The sequence below is a fragment of the Plecotus auritus genome (assembly GCF_963455305.1).
Source record: "Plecotus auritus genome assembly, chromosome: 9".
Taxonomy (NCBI): Eukaryota; Metazoa; Chordata; class Mammalia; order Chiroptera; family Vespertilionidae; genus Plecotus; species Plecotus auritus.
In genome coordinates, this window is record NC_137783.1 from 140444434 (window position 1) to 140459996 (window position 15563).

General features: G+C 39.4%; 1 protein-coding gene across 1 annotated transcript in view; it reads right to left on the reverse strand.

The window, feature by feature from the left end:
* Window positions 1-15563, reverse strand: part of EXT2 (exostosin glycosyltransferase 2) — a 123950-nt gene that overhangs the window by 54025 nt on the left and 54362 nt on the right. Inside the window, exon 8 of the mRNA XM_080643199.1 lies at window positions 13528-13659. Coding sequence (XP_080499325.1) covers window positions 13528-13659 — 132 coding nt within the window. The remainder of the gene's footprint in view (window positions 1-13527; window positions 13660-15563) is intronic.

A 15563-nucleotide genomic window follows, 5' to 3' on the forward strand; every position in this document is an offset into this window, starting at 1 on the left:
GGGTTGCCACTGATTGCTTTTCAGGTAGTAAAGGAAAAAGTTGACATTTCATCCTCCTCGCTGGAAGAGAAACCAATCATTTATAAGAACCCTGGTCTGGCTCGGCTTCCATCAGTGGGATGGACAGAAGCCAGTTAAATGGCTCAACATAAGCCATATTAAAAGAATTTGGAATGAGAAAAGAGCAGGTTCCATATGCTGATGCTTTTAATAATTCATGAGTTATATCAGTCTGCAAGCAATAAATTTCACTAAGTTTATCTATGGTAAGATGGTTTAAGATACTGTATAATCAATTAAATGGGTGAATACAATAAAGTAGAAGCTCCAAAAACACATCATTGATTTATATTTTGATATGTTAAAAATAATAATTCAGCTCTTTGATGGTGCAAAAGATCTGGATTATTCTTAGAACATGGCCTTGAAATACACAATCATCATCCCTGGATCTGTTGCTTAATATGTATACTGCAAACACTTAAAAGAAATGCTTCAATGAAAAGACTTGTAACTTATTTGATTCAAACAAACAAGTCAATCTACAATCCAAAGTGTCTGAGAACATTAATGGTGGCTTAAACTATTATTTCTCATGAGAGGCAAAAAAAATTTTAAATTTCATCTGACTATCCCATACTTGAACTACTCTGACAGTATGAAATAGATGCTTGTTCTCTGGCCTGGGTATAAAAATGTTTGCTGGCAGCCCACTGACTATATTATAGAGGTCAGCTATGGTATGGAGAAAGACTTCACTGGAGGAAACTCTACCTGGGGGTTAAATGAACTCTTATCTGTGTAGTATGGAAACCTCCTAAGAAAAATTAATGTTAAAAAAAAAAGTGATTTATCTCTGCACTACCTCTGGAACACCTGGCAGAAGCAAAAAACAAAACAAACAAACAAACAAAAACCACAAGAACAGATAAACTCTCTAAAGAAATACCGCTTTATCCCCAGTGGCAAAGATTTGCACAGAAAACCTATGAAAGATGAATTTACATTTCAAAATTATAAAGCATAGAAGAAAACAATGCAACAAGAGCAATAGGCAGTACACAAATGATAGGATTAGAGACCTTAAAAGAAAGTTAAAAATTGGAGAATATAAAGTAAGTATCTCAAATAATTAAAGTTACAAAAGAATGAGTTAAATATAAAAAAAGACAATGAAAAAAACTGGGGCAGGCAGATTTGAAAAACAGCGCTTCTAGAAATATCCACTGAAATTAAAATCTCAACTGATGGGTAAAAATCACACTGATCATAGCTGAAGAAAACAGCAAATTAGATGTGAAAAATTATCCAGCATGCAGAGAGATAAAAATGTGGAAAACATGAGAAAAAAAAATCTGAGAGACATAACAACAGAATGAAAGAGGTCTACATACATTAAATAGGATTCCGAAAGGAAAGATTAGTGAGAGTGACAGCTATGTAATATTCAAAAAGAAAATGACTAAGAATTTTCCAAAACTGATTAAAGACATGAACCCCAAACTTAAGGAAAAATCACTCTCAAAAGCAGCTAGAGAATGAGAATTAGGAAATCACCATTTGGCAACCATTATAACAATTGATTCAGGCAAGAAATCATCAGTGGATGCCAAAACTATGGGTGAAAGTTTGAGGAGTGACAGGATATTTATAGTCTCAAAGTATTTCCCACCAGTGATTCCATACAAGAAGTATTTGGGGGTAAAGGTACATCATATCTGCAACTTTCAAATGATTCAGAAGAAAAAAAGTATGTATATATACAGGGGTTGGCAAAAGTAGGTTTACAGTTGTTTGTATGGGGAAATAATACAATGTTTCCTAAATAATAATACAAGAATAAACTGTTTTGCATACTCAGAACTATAAACCCACTTTTGCCCACCCCAGTATATACATACACACAACATCTATAATAATAAAAGCGTAATATGCTAATTAGACTGGACATCTCCCGGACGACCTTCTAGATGAAGCCAGGGCTGCGAGGGAAGCCCGGGTCCTGAGTGCCAGAGGGAAGCCGGTGCCGGCAGCTGGGGGAAAGAAGGCCTACTCCTGCATGAATTTCGAGCACCGGACCTCTAGTATATATATAAATGGAGAGAGAGGGAGACAGAGAGAGAGAAAAGAATAAAGGAAATGTGGCAAAATATTAACACAAGGAATATGGATGAAATGTGTACAGAACTCTATTATTTTGGAATTTTAAGTCTGAAATTATGTTAAAATAAAATAAAAATACAGAGAATTTTAGGTCTATTTAATCAAACAACAAAATGGAGACAGAAGAACATACATTACCAGCAAAACAAAAAAAGGCTGAACCTTCCAAGTATGATAATGAAACAACTCAGAAATTGGAGGTATTAGGTGTCCAGGAAGAGGAACTCTGAAAACAGAAATAAGGAGCAGTTGGCCCCAAGATCCCTTAAACTGACATGTACAAGCAGGCCAACCCTCTTGCTGTCCTGCTTAGCAGGGGAGGGCAGTTTACTCTCTGGAGAAAATGAGTCAGAGCGATTCCATACTCAGAGACATTAGGCATGAAAGGCAGGGTGAGACACTATACTGAACAGAGCAGATCAAGTATTCATCTATAAAATGAAGGAGAACCCATCTCCTTCCTCCATTCAGCTCCCAAAATGCTTGTAGCCCAGACTTATCCCTCCTCTCCCACACATCCAAGGCAGAAAGATTATTCTCTGGATCAATGAACCAATCCAACAGAAATAACCCATGAATATCAACATTTGGGCAAACAACCAGGTCCCATCCTCTAAACCTAATAAGGCCTATCAGTTCACAAGCCTTACCTGTGTACAAAGAGCTTCTAATCAGCTGTGAGTGCCTCATTCTTAAATAAGAGCAGACTTCTGAGAGACATCAGGCTATTGAAGAAAGTTTCCAATATGAAAGATAGAAAATAACAAAAAGAAAAAGGAATCAAAGGAAACAAACAATACAAGAAGCTAAAGAAAAATTAAAACCACAAATATCTTCAGAGAGAGAAAGTATTGTATTCTTAAAAAAATAAGACTAGAAACCTATAAAAAAAGATTAACTAGTAGTCAAGAAAAATCTTAGAAATTAAAAATGCACAAAATTTTAAAAATAAAAAGAAAAGTCATTAGATAAAATTGAGAAAATATCTGAGAAATTAATAAATAGGACGGAAGAGATAAGAAAAATAAGGATCAATCTAGAATATTCATGATTTAGACAATGGAAGTTCCATAAAGAGAGGAAAGAAAAACAGGGGAAGAAAGTAATCTTTTATATATATATATATATATATATATATATATATATATATATATATATATATATGGTTAATATGCAGTGTCCCCTTGGGAGTTTGGGAGAACGAGAATTCGATCGCTTGCTATGACATGCACTGACCACCAGGGGGCAGCATGGAGCACAGCAGATGACCAGCAGCCGCAGTGGGGTGCTGAGGGAGCGAGGGAAGGAGGAGGCAAGGAGGTGGAAGGGGAACCATGTGATGGCAGTGCATGGGTGGCAAGGGAAGGAGGTGGGGTAGCAGGGAGGTGGGGAACCTGATCAGCCCTGATCGCCAGCCAGGCCTAGGGACCCTATCTGTGCATGAATTTCGTGCACCAGGCCTTTAGTCAAAAATATTAAACATAAATTTCTCAGAAGTGGACATGAACCTCCAAATTGGTATCTAATGAACAAAAAACCCCACTCATAACAAGGCATACATACCATCATAAAATTTCAGAACATAAAATTCCCCAGGAAAATTAAAATGTCACATATAAGGATCAAGAATTAGAATGACATCTCACTTTTTGATATTAAAATGGAAGCTTAGAAGTCAATGGAACAATGCTGTCAAAATTCTGAAGAAAACTCACCCCAACCAGAAATGTACACTAGCCCAACTATTAATCAAATGTGAAATGGAATACATTTTCAGACATGCAAGGTGACAAAAAAATTTATCTCCCTATAGTTCCCTTCTTAGGAAGCTATTGGAAAAAAATAAACCAAAAATGAGGATGATGTTGGAACCTGGAAACAGAACACAACAAAAAAAAAAAAAAGAGAAAAAAGGGAATTCCCAGAAGCATGGTACACTGAGTTCAGGATGACCACTGTAGAGGAGATCTAGAGAGCAGTCAACCCAGAAAGAAAAGTCCTATAGTTTACCTGTGCTTGACCATTTTATTCTTTTGTTGAAGAGTTTAATAAAAATTAATTAGTGATAGGAACATGAAAAACGAGGAGCAAAAAAAAAGAGGCAGTTATTAACTATCTGGAAAATAAAAGTTACACAGGAAACATAATCATTGTTTACTGCTTGGTTCAGTTGAAAATAATACTTATACAGTCCTAATAATGTACACAATAAATACTGCTTTAATAAAAAATAATGATTCAGCCCTACTGGTAAGATGGGAGAAAGAGAAATGTGTAGAGGAAGGGAGAACAGGAGAAAAAGTGCTAACTCAAAGGAAGCAAAAAGGTAATGTCTATGACTGAGAAGTCAAAGAGTAGCATGAAAGCATTTTATTGGAAGACAGGAAGATAAGCAGCAGAGGGGAGCCTAAAGAGTTGAAAGCAGCTGCCCTTTAGGAAAAGCCTTACTTCTGGTTATATGCTTTATGTACTATTTGAATTTTAAAAGCATACAAGTGTTAAGCTGTACTATTTTTTCAAATACAAAATTAAGAAATATAGCTGAGATAAAAAATAAAGAGAACCAAAAATGAAGAATCCACTTCTAGATGGAGCAACATGAAAATTAATCTACTCTGAAGCTGTAATGACTGTTTATTAGAAAATTATACTTTAAATATTAATTATTTGGAAGCCAGGTATCTAGAATAGGATATCAGAAATAGAAACAAAATTTATTAGTTGAAATACCCAACAACTACATTTTCCTGGTAACTTCTGCTACTGGATCATTTAAGCAGACTTTGAGGGAGAATTAAAATGGCCCCTGAAACAAGGAGAAAGGGAATTTGATGTGCTAATAAGTGAGAGCTGGGACATGAAGGATGACTTTGCCAAACATTCAATATGTTCTTAATTACTCTGCTGCCAGATCAAGCTCCCACAAACTCCGAAAAACTATTCTATTCACTGCCCTCCTACAAGCTGTGTGATGTAAGGAAGCAGCCAGATTTTGATTCATGACCACTGGAGCCATAAAAGTGGACTCTCAAGCAAGCAGCAGGGGAAGGACTGCACCCAGGGAAACAATGTGTACAGATTCACCCACCACTACTGGAGTTGCCGTGCGGCTGTGTGTTACACAGGCATAGGCATCTCTCTCTACTAGGAAGGGTCCTGGATGCCCATGCAAAAGACCTGATTGACATGATCATCATCTTAGCAACACCTCTGGGTTTGGCTTTTCATATTCCTTACATACCCCCCCCCCACCCCGCTGACATCCCACCCCCCCAATCTGGATCTGGCTAATGAGCTAGTCTTTTTTTCCTTTTTCTTTCTGACCACCAGAACCGGCCAAATTCTTTGCTTGGGACGCTGGATCAAGCTCTTTGGATCTTCCTGCACCTCTGCATCTGCAGACCCAACTCAGTTTTCTTTATTCCCTAGCTGCTGATGACCAGGGAACAGCTTATTTCCACAGAAGTAACTGCAGACAGCAGACAATTCAAAGGCAAAGGCTACTCAAAGAAAGGTTTGGAATTTGGGGCAATATAATGGATTGCTTGTGCAACTGTGATCCTATCAGTGTGATACCTCTAAAAACAAAGACTTCAAAAAGCTTAAACTTACTTAAAATTCAAGCTAAAATTTCTAAATTCCATACATACTTTAGTCATATCTAGGCAGTGGGAGGAAGAAGGGGAGAATAAGCCCAGAAGGCCTCCTGGGGGGCAGAGTAGGCTTTCAAATTCCAGAGAAACATTCCACAACCTGGAAGTTAAAGGGCACTGGGTTGAGTTAAACAGACTGCTAACCTAGTATCTTTTCAACTCAGAGCGCTGCTTCAAGCATCTGAGCTGGTGCTTCTTCAGCCTGCAGAGTGATTTATTGCTTGTTAGTGTTTACAGTTGAGTGATATTTTCAGCTGCTTGTACAACTATAACCTTTGTGAGTGAGAGCCGCTGTCTGGACATCTACTAAGTACAAGCAGCCCTCTGAGTTTTTCATGCAGCTGACACAGATGTAGTCTGAACCCAGTCTCTAGATGCTTCTAATCCAAGCCCTGAGGGTCCAGAAGAGGAATTGGATGGGGAGAGAGGGCGAGCCTTCTCTGGTCATCGTATTGGGACACACACAGTGAATCAATCCCACATCAAAGTATGGTCCCTAGACCAGCAGCATCAACACCACTTGGGAACTTGATAGAAATGCAAATTCTAGGACTCTACCCAGACCTACTCAATCTAAAACTTGGAGTAAAGTGGCAGCAATCTGTGTTGTCCCAAGCCTTTTGGGAGATTCTGATGCATACTAAAAACCACTTCCCTAAGATCTTAGGGGACTACAGCACACTGCCACATTTTACCCACAACTCGGATTCCTGCGCCTCACGGGTGGTAACTGCCAATCAAGTACGCTTATGCTATATCCCACCTACTGATCCCTTCCCTTTCTGTCTTCAAAAACTGGACTTGGACTGAGGCTAACAGGAAGAGCAGGTAAGTATGTAATCATCATCTGAGGCCTTTCCAGCAGCTAAATCGCCACTCTGGCTAGATTTCATAGGAACGAGCTCTTGTTTTTCAATCTTATTCCTATAATGAATACAATAATCCATTTTGAGTCACTTCCACATCAATTTTTATCAATGGCCGTGGGACCCCTGCCCTCCCCCCTTTCTGTTCTAGGTCTAGTATGGTCAAGGAAGAAAATAAACAAATGTGGAATTGCTAGTGTTATCTATAATAGCAAATTTGGAAACAACTGTCAGTCAAAGGACTGGGTAAATAAAACTATGACATTGAAAAGGTAGGGAATAATCTTTTAAATTACATTGTAGAAAAATAACATGGGGAAAAATTCCACCCTACAACATAATTTTAGGGCTATATTACATTTAGTTTTTAGAAAATTATTGCTGAGAAAATATGGTTTGGGTGACATATGCCAGGAATCCAAAATTTCACAGTTCCTGCCTACTCCATCCCTGTATCACATTTCAGTCTCTGTCCTCTAGACATGCGCACATCTGGCAGAGAACCAGAGGCAAGGCGAGGGAGGGTATCCAAGGAGACTCCCACTACACAGGCTAGGCCCAGGTGTAGGGATGAGGCCTGCCAAGGAGCAAGACCAGAAATGACATTAACATTCGGAGTGATACAGGTGTGGAGTATTTGGGGAGATGATAAAGTTTTGCTGATATGTGCAAAAAAGGGGAGAAAATGAAAGCATGAAGAGACTGGAAAGGTAGTAAAATACAGACAGCCTTGACATGAGGAGCAAAGAAAATTAATGATAAAAACAAACTCATCCTCTCATAAAGAACCTTAGCTTGGTGAGAAATTCCTCCCAAAGAAGAGATTCAAAACAAAGGGCCAATGTCTCTAACCAACAGATCTGCTTCTTAAAGTTACACTCAAGAATTATTTTTGTCAGACTTTTTCAAGTTTTGAGAGTGTGACACAATATGCATAATGTGATCAGTCTCCTATTTGGTTATAGGAAAAAATGACAGGGCATCTGGTGACGCAAATACTTGGTTTCTGCAAGGCCACCCCATACTATCTCCATAACCCACATAATGGGTTTTGTTGTTTATTTATGTTTTTTTTTAATTGACTTTTAGAGAGAGAGGAAGGGAGAGGGCTAGAGAGATAGAAACATCAATAAGAGAGAAACATCACCGATTCCTGCATGCCCCCTACTGGGGATTGAGCCAGCAACCCGGGCATGTGCCCTGATGGGAATGGAACTGTGACCTCTTGTTTCCTAGGTCAATGCTCAACCACTGCGTCACACGAGCCAGGCTATTTGTTTGTTTTTTATAACATTAGATTAAGGCAGCAGCATCTGGCCAAAATAGGGCTCCACTCTCCCTCTCTCTCCAGCCTGAGCAAGCTCACTGCATGGCTGTAGGCCCTGAAAGCATATGTTTGAAAAATCAGACCTCCCTTGATTTAGTCACCAAGATCCATGCCTACTCTCACCTCAGGGTCTCTGATATTGTAAAGTTGATGGAATCCAGAAGGGAGACTTTCCTGCAAGTTGGGTTCCTAGTAATCATATCTAGAGTAGGTTAAGTATTTCTGAATGGGAGGAGCAAGTTAACTATAAATAAATCATCACTACTCAGGCCAGTTGCTTTCACTGAAGATACAGAATGTAAAACCCACCTGAGAACCTAGAAATGTGATAAACACTAAATTTCCCTGAAAAGGACTATTTAAGAAAGAGTTCAACATAAAAATTTGGCATATATTTTCCAACTGCATATCAGGATTTATGCTTTTTATACTTATGTTATTTCCCAAATTTGACTATTTTGTCCTAAATTAAAGCACATCTATTTCAAAACTGCAAAATTTCATGTACTATTTTCTTCTAGTTTATGTTCTCATGAAAGACAAAATTCCAACCATTTATTCTTATTACACTTTTCTTAGTGCTTTAGATAAAAGTACAGAATCAAGTCCCACAGTGCCTACACTTTCTGGCTGGGTCATGACCATCCCACCTGCAGGAATTCTCAAGCAGAAGAAAACAGATGTGATACTCTTTGTCTCAAACTTGTACCACATGCTTGAAATAGTGGAAATGCTTCAGCCCTGAGGAGGCTCAATGGCTCCCATAAAATTCCATAAGCAATTCAAAATAATCTACAGGTGGAAGACCTGGGTTCTCACTTGCTTACACGACTTGCCAATTATATGACCTCAGATAAGTCATTAGGCATCGTGAGTCTCATTACATCAGCTTTACAGCAGAGAAAGAACTGATCCTTCCCCCACCTTCCCACAGGTGAAGGTCCAATAAAATAATGGATGCCACATCAGTGTGAGTGAGGCTTGCATGGCTCAAATCCTGAGATCCCAATCTTCCTCCTCCTCCTCTTCTTTATATCTCAAGGGCTTCCTGTCTGAATTAAATTGTCCTAGGTATTGTGAGGAATACAAAGCTAACCCAGAAGTCCCCTTAAAATTATACAGGGAATTATGCTTCTATGCATGTTAAGTGATAGGAAAGAAATACAGATAATATGCTCCAAGAGTTACGAGGAGGAAAGGTTACTTCCTGCTTAGGGGTCCAGGAAAACCTCACAGTAGAAGGGATATATGAGCGGGCCACTGAAATCTGGATCAAATGTGGACAATTAAAGGCAACGGTGATGAAAGGCATCTTAGTGAAAGGACCAACAGTCACAAAGGCACAGAGAAGGAAAAGCACAGCGTATTCACAGGAAGAACCAAGAAATCTAGAACTCTGTTAAAGAACAGAAGGAAATGAAGCTAAAAATGCAGACTGCAGGCAAACTGAGGAAGGCCCTGCAGTCAGACTGAGTTTGGACTCCAGTGCCATCCTCACCCAACACCCCATGTGCCCACATTCTCTATCTGGATAAACTACACCATATACCTCAATTTTCCTAACCTCCTTCTTTTGCCAGTTCAGATAGTCAGTTCTCCAGGATATTGCTCAAATTTATCCTCTATTAGATCTCACCTAGATTCCCCAAATAGTCTCCTGTCTCCAGTCTTGTCCCACTGCAATTGATCCATTCTCCACACTGATGTAAAGACTGACCTAAAACGCAATCTCACCACATTACTCCCGTTTGAATGTTTCAGTGATTTCCTGTTACCTGCAGATAACACTCCAACACCTTCAGTAAGACACAAGATATTTGGTGATCTCTCCGGGCTTCATCCTCTGCTGCTCCCTCACAAGTCTCCTTCACTTCTGCCACACTGACCTTGAAGTTCCTTAAAATACCATGCTCTCTTCACCCCTCTGCACTTCTGAATTTGCTGTTCCTTCTGGATAAAAATTAACTTTCCCTCTTCCTCTGACTAGATAATACCTACTCTTCTAACACTCAAATTACATTTAACATTGTTCTAGAAGTACTAGCCAATGCAATTAGGTAAAAAAAAAAAAAAAAGTAAAAGGTTCAAATGTTGGGAAATTGAAGCAAAAATTAGCATTTGTAGATATGATTATATATCTAGAAAACATAAGAGAATCAAATTTTAAAAATGAGACAATTGTAGAATTCAGTAAAAGAATACACAATTTATATACAAAAGCCAAAAAGGTGCCTTGGCCGTTTTGGCTCAGTGGATAGAGCGTCGGCCTGCAGACTGAAGGATCCCGCGTTCAATTCCGGTCAAGGGCATATACCCGGGTTGCAGCGGGGGGGTGTCCAGGAGGCAACCGATCAATGATTCTCTCTCATCATTGATGTTTCTATCTCTTTCTCCCACTCCCTTCCTCTCTGAAATCAATAAAAATATATATTTTTAAAAAGCCAATAAGGTATCTTTACACAAATGGTAGCTAGTAAGAAACTATGACGTCAGAAAGTATTTCTTTATAAGAGCATAAGAAAGATATAATATCTAAGAAAATGTTTCAAGACTTATGAAGGAAAATGTTAAAATTCTACTAGAAAAACAAACCTTGCTTCCAGATAGCAATGTAAATTCCCCAAAGGCATGGACTTGCTCTGCTTTGTTCACGGATACATTTCAAGTACTAGGAACACTGTCTGGAATGTGGCAGGCACTCAATAAAAACCTACAGAATGAATCTAAAAATCTAAAAATTCAATGTGGCAAATCAAAATACAAACTGGATTTATATGTGTATTCCGAGGGGAACTGACAGAAATATCAACCTTCCACTTAAAAAATACATGTAAGATCAATTTTACCTAGGATATGAGCAAAAATTCAAGTATTCAGGATTACAGAAGGCAAGAAGAACCAGAATAATCAAAATGTTATTGGTGAACTATAAGTTGGTATGGTCATTTGAAAGGACAATTTCTTAATATCTATCAACATCAATATGTGTTTATTCTTTAAGCAATTTCTCAGCTAAAATTAATTCCATAACTATATTCACACATTTATGTGCAAACATATATGGAAGAATGTCTCTTGTATTACTGTTTGAAAATGGTGGGGGGGCGGGGCGCAATCTAAATTTCTATCAATAACAGATCTGTTATGTAGGATACACCTAACTGTAATACTATATAGCCATCCTTAAAACTGAAGTACAATCATCCGCTGGTATAGCAGGGGATTGGTTCTAGGACCCTCCCCCAGGGAAGGGTCCAAAATCTGCAGATGCTCCAGTCCCTTATATAAAATGGCATATTGTTTGCATATAATCTATATTTGCATATAGATGACGGCAGGGTATGCTCTACATATCATAGCACTTCATTCCTGTGGATTCAGTATAGTGCTCAGCATGTGGCAAATTCAAGTTTTGCTTTTTGAAACTTTCTGGGATTTTTAAAAAATAATTTTGATCTGTAATTGGTTGAATCCACAAATGCAAAACTCAGAAAATTGAAACCAGTGGACATAGACAGCCAATTGTATACCATCCAGAATGAAATGAAAATAAGTCAATGAACTATTAAAGCAAAAAAGACAAGGTGAGAACAATGTGTGTCATATAATCCCATTTGTGTTCTGAAATTATATAACTAATAGAAGCCCGGTGCACGGTTTCGTGCACTGGTGGGGTCCCTCAGCCTGGCCTGCAGGGATCAGGTTGAATAGAAGCCCGATGCATGGATTCGTGCACTGGTGGGGTCCTTCAGCCTGGCCTGCAGGGATCAGGTTGAAACCGGCTCTCCAACATCCCCTGAGGGGTTCTGGATTGTGAGAGGGCATTTTTCGGGTGATGCACCCTGGAATCAGGCTCCCTCCTCTCTGGTTCCGGGTGCGTCACCCAAAAACCACAGCTGCCAAGTCACTGCAGCTGGGCAGCTCCTGTGTTAAGCGTCTGCCCCCTGGTGGTCATAGCACATCATACTACCAGTCGGTTGGTCACTTAGGCTTTTATATATATAGATGCTTATGTGTGACTACAAACATTCTGTAAGTACTTTGGTAATGGATTCAAGGAAGGAGAGGAACAGAAGTAAACTTTACCTCAAGCAGAACAGAAAGGTTTTGTTTTGTTCATTTTTAGCCTAAAGCCTATATTTACTTCCTCTCAGGCATCCCTTCAGGAAGTGTTGTGACCCCTCCCACCGAGGAGGGCTGCCTCCCCCTGTGCTCCCACGGCATTCTGTACACCACTCTATGAGAACACTTCACATTCACTTGTAGCCTTACTCACTGGCTTCCCCAGTTAGTGGAGCGTTCTTTTGAGGGCAAGGACTGGCTTCTCTTTCTATATTCCCAGCACTTGGTAGAGTGCCTGACACATGGCAAATGCTTAGTAAAGATTGGAGGAGGGAAGGGATGGAGGGAAGAAGGGGGAGGAAGGCAGAAAAGGAGAGTCCTATATGAAGATTAACGAGGAAGCAGTATACAGCACTACTGAGAAGGTCGAATCAGGAGACAAGGAGGGCTGGCCGGAAGGAGAGCAATGATTAGAATGAGAAATGGAGTTATCTTACATGAAAGCTTGGGGTCTATGAACTAGACAGCCAGGTGCTCCAAAGCAGCTAGGAAGCAATAACTGCCAGGCCCTCAGGCTCAGGCATATTCCATGTGAAAGAAGGTGTGGCCACCCCACAATCCCCACAATGCCACAAGGGTCTTGTGACTCCTTCAAGCAAGGAAGAAGCCCTGAGGACAGCTTCTGATCATCTCACCACTCTGCCGGAAATACCCAGGGACCTCTGCAAGTGACATGGCAATCCATGCTGCCTCTAGATCACCTTTGCTGGCTATTTTCCTCACAGGGTGTTAGAAATATTCATTGTGCCCTAACTGGTTTGGCTAAGTGGACAGAGCACCAGCCTGCAGACTGAAGGGTCCCAGGTTCGATTCCGGTCAAGGGCATATACCTTGGTTATGGGCACATGCCCAGTAGGGGGTGTGCAGGAGGCAGCTGATTGTTGTTTCTCTCTCATCGATGTTTCTAACTCTCTATCTCTCTCCCTTCCTCTCTGCAAAAAATCAATAAAATATATTTTTTTAAAAAAGAAATATTCATTGAAATAATCCACGTAAAGCATTTAGCCCAGTCCCTGGCAGAGAGTAAGCACTTAAGATAGAAACTATTATTATTAAGTAATTTACAGAATCTCTTCAAGAGTTCTAAGCATTGCTACTGCAAGTCATCAGAAAGGCTTCATTTCCAGCAAGACCCAAGCCTCCCCACTGATCTCTGCAATAAACATACTGTCTTCCTAAGCACACTTATAACAAACTAGGAGCTGCTGCTTTTGTCTTTCTTACTTTTATCATCATTTTAGAATTAAGGTGGCTTCATCAGATCCCAAGTGTAACAGCACGCTTTCATTTTAGAAAGCTAGAATTTAAATAACCTTTACAAATTCAGTACATTTTCCTTTGTCCTGTCCCAACAGCTGGACCGTGCCCAACGTGGCTAGCACTGGAATTCACTTACCACAGTCGGAGGGTCATTCCATTCTTCATAGGAGATGGCAGCATAGGGGTAAATCCGGTCATTGATAATCTGCAGGGTGGCCAGGGCAATGGCTTTAATTGACTGGAAGTATGCTTCCCAGAACCACCGTGCCTGCAAAGAAAACAACACTGTTTTAAGTGAGCAAACAAGTGAGATAGAGCGGAAGAATTAGCTGCTCTATAGTACCCGACGCTGGGTCTGGGTAATTCCTTTATTCCCAAAGAGGGGGGAGCCTATGGCAAGTGCTCCCTGCTGTTCACAACAGCTCCATCAGAAGTGTGCATTTATCAGATGCAATCAAAACAGAATGTGAGCAAGGGACCCGTACACTGGATTCAATTTAAATATAAGAGAAATTTTGTGGTGATGAAAATTTCATGGTTACACCAGAGCAAGTTTATAGTCTTTTTAAAGGTATGACATACATAAAGTGCAGAAACCTTAAGTGCACAGCTCACTGAATTTACATGTATGTACATACTTAGAACTATTACCCAGGTAAATACAGAGAACATTCCAGCACCCCAGAAGATTCCCTTCTGCTGTGCCCCCGTCACCCTCTAAGAGCGAATCATTCTTTTGATTTCTAATGTGTCCATTACTAAATTTCATATAAATGGAATCAAACAATATTTACTCTTTTCTCTCTAACCACTTTTGCTCAACTCTTATAATATTTAAGTCAGATTTTGGTATTAAGATTATGCTGGCCTCATAAAATGAGTTGAAAAATACTCCTTCTTTTTCTATTCCTTGAGAAATTTTATGTAAGATTGTCATTATTTCTTCCTTGAAAGGTTTAGAAGAGTTCATCAAAAAAGCCATCTGGGCTAGGTGTTCCTTGTGTGTGGTTTTAAATCATGGATTAATTTTCTTTCATAGACATTTAATTGTGTGTATCATCATGTGTGGGTCAGTTTTGTAAGTAGTATTTTTCAAGGACTATGTTCATTTCAAATAAATTGTTAAATTTATTAGACTGAAAGTATGTGTTAACATCTGTTTAATGCTTATAGAATCTGCAGTAATACACATTTTGTTCATGATATTGAGAATATGTGTTTTCTCTTTGTATGTGAGTCTTACTAAGGTTTATCAATTTTAATAATTTTAAAAAATTTTTTTTGGTTTTGTTGATGTTTTTTATCATATAATTTTCTCTACTTTTTCCTTTCTGCTCTTATTTTAGTCATTTCCTTTCTTTCATTTTGGAGGACTTGAGTTCACCTGGTATTTAGTTTCTTAAGATTGAAGTTGAGATAACTAATTTCAATATTTGTTTCTAATATGTGCATTTCAAGCTATAAATTTACCTCTATCCACTATTTTAAATGCATACCAGACATCTGTATCTCATTTTCATTATAATTTAGGTTAAAATTGTCTAATTGCCACTGTGATATCTTCTTTGACCATAAGTCATTTTAGAAGTATATTGTTTAATTTCCAAACATTTTGGAATTTTCTATTTCTCTGTTATTGATTTCTACTTTGACTGCACTGAGATCAGAGAATATAAGTGTTCTTTCAATACTCTGTAATTTATTTAAACTTTATTTGTGGCCTAAGCACTTTATTCTTGTAAATAATCTATTAAAAAGTATATTCTGCAGTTGATGATTATAACCCTATATAATAAAACCCTAATATGCAAATTGACAGAACGGCAGAACAACCAGTTGTTATGATGTGCCCTGACCACCAGGGTGCAGACGCTCAATGCAGGAGCTGCTCCCTGGTGGTCAGTGTGCCGCCCATCAGGGGAGCGCCACTCAGCTAGAAGGTGGGCTCGCGGCTGGCGAGCGCAGCGGCAGTGGCGGGAGCCTCTCCCACCTCCACTGCAGGCGGGCAGTAAGGAGTGAGGGGTCCCAGACTGCGAAAGCCCCGTACAGTGGGAGGGATGTCTGACTGCCAGCTTAGGCTCGATCCCCTTGGTGATCAGGCCTAAGCCAGCAGGTGGCCTTCCCCTGAGGGGTCCCTGACTGCGAGAGGGCGCAGGTGGGCTGAGGGACCAC